The following is a 5,518-nucleotide window of genomic DNA, read 5'->3' as shown; positions in this document are numbered from 1 at the left end:
TTGGGAAGAGAAAGTAGACTCCCTCCGGTGCAAGTCTTCTGAGCGGCTGTAGTCTCTACTAGAGCTCCTGGACCTCCGGGCAGCCCGGCTTCTCAGCTTGGGAGACAGATGGGGGGCGGGGCCCATCCGAGAGGGGCGGTGGAGGCCGGGGACAGAGGAGGAGAGGGGGGTGAGAACTAAGAGAATCTGAATCGCTGGGCTGGGGGGGGGGGGTGCCAGAGGAAGGGCTGAGAAGACTGGGCGCCCGAGGGAAGAGGAGGTGGGGTGGAGCTCTGCACCAATCAGTGGCGCCGGCCTGGGAGGTTGCTAGCGGTATCCACGTAAATCAAAGGGCGCAGAGCCAATGGGAGGGGGTGGAGGGGGCGGGGCCGAGGCGCGTGCCGCTGCGAGCGGGCTCTGCCAAGAGAGCGGGAGAGAGCTTGAGAGCGCGGGGAGAGGGGGGAGCGCCCAGCGAGTCAGAGAGTGAGCGAGAGCGAGAGGAGGGAGAGGAGGAGAAAGAGCGAGGGCGGGCGGGCGGGAGGCAGCGCGGCGGCAGCAGTAATAGCAGGAGCAGCAACAGAAGGCGTCGGAGCGGGCGTCGGAGCTGCCCGCTAGGGGAAAGAGAAAGAGAGAGAGGGAGAGAAGCGGGGCGAGCAAGGAGAGAGAGCCCTAGGCAGAAAAGTAACTGTCAAATGCGCGGCTCCTTTAACCAGAGCACCCAGTCCGGCTCCGAGAGTCATGGCGACCGCAGCGTCTAACCACTACAGCCTGCTCACCTCCAGCGCCTCCATCGTGCACGCCGAGCCGCCCGGCGGCATGCAGCAGGGCGCAGGGGGCTATCGCGAGGCGCAGAGCCTGGTGCAGGGCGACTACGGCGCGCTGCAGAGCAACGGGCACCCGCTCAGCCACGCTCACCAGTGGATCACCGCGCTGTCCCACGGCGGCGGGGGCGGCGGCGGCGGCGGCGGTGGAGGAGGCGGGGGCGGCGGCGGGGGAGGCGGCGACGGCTCCCCGTGGTCCACTAGCCCCCTAGGCCAGCCGGACATCAAGCCCTCGGTGGTGGTACAGCAGGGTGGCCGAGGCGACGAGCTGCACGGGCCGGGAGCGCTACAGCAACAGCACCAACAGCAGCAGCAGCAACAGCAACAGCAGCAGCAACAGCAGCAGCAGCAACAACAACAACAGCGACCGCCACATCTGGTGCACCACGCTGCCAACCACCACCCCGGGCCCGGGGCATGGCGGAGTGCGGCGGCTGCAGCTCACCTCCCTCCCTCCATGGGAGCGTCCAACGGCGGTTTGCTCTACTCGCAGCCCAGCTTCACGGTGAACGGCATGCTGGGCGCAGGAGGGCAGCCGGCTGGGCTGCACCACCACGGCCTGCGGGACGCCCACGACGAGCCGCATCATGCAGACCACCACCCGCATCCGCACTCTCACCCTCACCAGCAACCGCCCCCGCCACCTCCCCCACAAGGCCCACCGGGCCACCCAGGCGCACACCACGACCCGCACTCGGACGAGGACACGCCGACCTCAGACGACCTGGAGCAGTTCGCCAAGCAGTTCAAGCAGAGGCGGATCAAACTAGGATTTACTCAAGCAGACGTGGGGCTGGCGCTGGGCACCCTATATGGCAACGTGTTCTCGCAGACCACCATCTGCAGGTTTGAGGCCCTGCAGTTGAGCTTCAAGAACATGTGCAAGCTGAAGCCTTTGTTGAACAAGTGGTTGGAAGAGGCAGACTCGTCCTCGGGCAGCCCCACCAGCATAGACAAGATCGCAGCGCAAGGGCGCAAGCGGAAAAAGCGGACCTCCATCGAGGTGAGCGTCAAGGGGGCTCTGGAGAGCCATTTCCTCAAATGCCCCAAGCCCTCGGCCCAGGAGATCACCTCCCTCGCGGACAGCTTACAGCTGGAGAAGGAGGTGGTGAGAGTTTGGTTTTGTAACAGGAGACAGAAAGAGAAAAGGATGACCCCTCCCGGAGGGACTCTGCCGGGCGCCGAGGATGTGTATGGGGGGAGTAGGGACACGCCACCACACCATGGGGTGCAGACGCCCGTCCAGTGAACTCAAGAGGGGGAGGGGCAGAGCGTGGGGCTCCCCCTCCCTTTCGGTCCACGGTCCTTCCCGGGACCTCTATTCCCCCTGTAACTTCTGATCTTTTTTTTTTTTTTTTTTTTTTTTATTATTATTTTCCCAGTCCCTTAAAAAAGGAAAAAAAAATAGTGAAAATAAGGGAAAAGGAAGGAACGAAGACACTGGACTGTCCTATAACAGGTAGCAGGTGTAATGATGGGTTTTGACCTTTGCAAACAAGTACCCAGAAAAGGAAGTGGAATGTCTCTTAGTGAGAGAGAAGGGTGGTGTGTGAATGTGTGTGTGTGTGTGTGTGTGTGTGTGTGTGTGTGTGAGAGAGAGAGAGAGAGAGAGAGAGAGAGAGAGAGAGAGAGAGAGAGAGAGAGGAGAAACTAAATAAATTACCAAAAAGAAAAAGAAGTCCACCAAACCATACAAAACACAAAACTGCAGCTTCCCAATGCTCACAGTTGACACGTGCTGCTGTGTTTATTTAACATGGGTCCCCATCAGGAAAGAGGGAAAAATACACTTTTTTAAACATAGGCAAATTTTAACCACACAAATTTGCACTGCAAGAAAATTGAAGTTTACACGAACAAGTTCAACATTTTTTTTTCTCAATACCCACTGCTAATTCTGAAACCGTCCTGTTTAGTTTTGTTTTGCCTTACCCAGTGGAGAGGACAGAAGCCAGTTCTTGGCCACCCTCCTTTTCTAGTGTTCTGATGTCCCTCGTTCTTATTGCTTGTGAACTTTGGTTTTCTTCAAGTCCCCCAGACCTGGTGTAACATTTATGGCTCTTCACCCAAGTGAAGTGATTGGCTTTATATAAAATAAATAAATGTTTGCATTCAGGAAATGTGTATCGTTTGCCCGCTTTATGCAAGGCAGGAATACTGTTTGCAATATATATGTAAGAGTCGAGCACTGCTTTTTGTAAACTACAAAGTAAACTTCATTTTTAGGCAGTATTTCTGGATAGAGAAGAAAAAGAAAAATCAATAGTGAGTGACCGGTCACTTCATTTTATCAGGCAGGGCCGTTGTGAAAGAACTCAGAAGAAATGCTAGGTTAAATATATTGCTAGAGTTGTCCAACAGAAAGAAACTGGGAACTCTGAAAAGAATTTGGAAACACACTGTGTAGTTCTCTGCTTTTGGGTTCAATAACTTAATTATAAGGGATTAGTTTTGATGATAGCAGTGGTTAAACTTTGTCCCTCTACTAGGTCTTTTTTCTTTTTTAACATAGAGAAAATAACCCAGGAACTTGATAACATATGCATAGACTGTGTTTCTTAGCACACAAATGCATACACCATACATGCATATATATATACATACATGTGCATATATGTGAGCATATATATATATATGATAGGCAGGTTTTGTCTTCAACAGTTCATTTGTTTATCAAGTCATATTTTGGGTCTTACATCATCTTCCCCCATAATTTATTACAGAAAACTATCAGTTCAGATTGGGCAGAGTTCTCCCCCTCTTTCATTAAGGAGGACAAATGAGGGGGGAATTTTCAACACTTCCTTCCTCCCCCTTTGTTAAGAATTTTTTAGTGCATTTTTTTAAACCTTGTCTCAATGGGAAATGGTTTACTCCCAACACAATAGAATATTCTGGAAGGTATAGGTAAAATAAAAACAACCAAAAAACAAAAACAAAAAAGGTTATGACTATATTAAAATTAACACCACTAAACTGTGATCAGTTAAAAAAAATTAAATAGTTATCAGCACAAAAGGGCGCTAAAAGGGAAAATACTTTTTTAGTAACCTTAAATGTTTGGGGTTTTATTTCTTTGTTAGGTGTTAGATAAATGTTTATTTTTAAAAATTAAATTCTCACTACCATAAAAATATGGTTCAACATAAGATTAGCATTGCACTCAGTAGTTAAGGTTTTAGGAAATATGCTTTATCCAGGATTGTCTTTTCAAACACCTGTGGTTGTTTCATTTTCAATGTTTTTGCAAGATAAATGGTGACTTATAATGGGCATATTTATTTGCCTGTATTTCATTTCCCCCAATGAATGTCACAGGAGATGGCATGGAGCTATTTCAGGTTATATCACACTGCTTGCCCCTGATGCGTGGGGACTAGTCTTCAGTGAAGCTATCCAGAGGAGGGCAAATAGCCAATGGTAAAAGGAGGAAATGAATTTGCAGACACTTACAAGTAGGTAAGGTTAGAAGCTGCGGTTCCAAGGATGTGTCTACAGCTTCTCTTGCTTTCATGGGCTTACAGAATTGAAAGTTACCACTGAACCTTACCATATGTATATATGTTTAATATCTGTCTTTTGAAATGCAGAAATAGTTTAAATGTTTCTTTGTCTATTTTTCTTTTTTAATGCTACCCAGGGATATATTTTCATATCATTTTACGTGGCCTGCCTCAATGTATATTTATTTCTTTTGGAGCAAAAGGTTCTGAAAACTGGTTTTCTGTAGCTTTAAATGAGTAGGTAGCAAGATCTATATGGGATGTCATTTTTTGTTCAGTTTCTTTTTTAAAAAAATGCTTTGTTTTGGTACATTTGATTGTGCTTGTGGGGAAAATAAAAGCGCAGAGATCCTTATATATTTATGTTAAAGTAATATTTTATTATTACATAAAACAGAAATGCACAATACCTTCATAGTTTGTTCTAATTATTGAAATATCTTTATTTTATTTTTAAAGATAGTGCCAAGTTCTAAGAGGGAGAGAAGCCCTACCTAGACCTTATGCTTACTGAGCTGAGCTGTGTATAAAACACTTCCCTTCCTTTATGCTTCATAAAGTTTTGGAATAAATTTTATGCATATATTGCCAGCTTTCATGTTTCTAACTTCCAGAGACATTTTCTTGATTTTTTTTTATGAAGACTACTGTCCAGACTTTTCTTTGCAGAAACTACCACTACCATGGGTCCCAAATATTTCCTTCACTGCCTTATAGCGTTTATTCAAAGCAGTCATTGGGTTTGAGCTTCAATTCGTTTACCATTTCCAGGGCCAACAAAAAACATTTGCCTTGCAAATGCATGCCCATGTCCCTATACCTTCCTTCCAGGTTAGCTGCACCTTGGCCAATAGCATCAGTGGCACTACATGAACTTTAGGCTCTACTCAAATGTACTTAGATAATTTGGGATCTTCAGAAAAGTGAGGCTTAGCTAGAAATTACTCTTCATAATTAACAAAAGCTTTCAATAACAAAAATGCCATTTATGTGTTTACAAAAATGATTAAGAGTAGATACTATGTATTTCTCATCTTAGATTTACACGGAAAGATACTTTTGCAAAGGTTTTTACAACAGTGTTTCTTTCTCATCAGGCAACAACAACAGGCTTCAGATTTAAAGAGGAAGGAAAGAATGTATTGAAGAGATTCAAGCCATAGTACTTATGGTTTGTTTCAAGTGTTAGAGCACTGCACTTAAAAAACAAACAAA

At 47.0% G+C, this 5,518-nt stretch overlaps 1 protein-coding gene across 1 annotated transcript; it reads left to right on the top strand.

The window, feature by feature from the left end:
- Positions 1 to 531: 531 nt before the first annotated feature.
- On the top strand, positions 532 to 2,459 carry Pou3f2 (POU class 3 homeobox 2). The gene has a single exon (XM_042270934.2). It carries the CDS (start codon positions 718 to 720, stop codon positions 2,047 to 2,049), a length of 1,332 nt encoding a protein of 443 aa, XP_042126868.2. The 5' UTR covers positions 532 to 717; the 3' UTR covers positions 2,050 to 2,459.
- The last annotated feature ends 3,059 nt before the right edge of the window (positions 2,460 to 5,518 follow it).

Source organism: Peromyscus maniculatus, chromosome 2 (assembly GCF_049852395.1).
Source record: "Peromyscus maniculatus bairdii isolate BWxNUB_F1_BW_parent chromosome 2, HU_Pman_BW_mat_3.1, whole genome shotgun sequence".
Taxonomy (NCBI): domain Eukaryota; kingdom Metazoa; phylum Chordata; class Mammalia; order Rodentia; family Cricetidae; genus Peromyscus; species Peromyscus maniculatus.
This window is presented reverse-complemented; position numbering and strand designations above follow the sequence as displayed.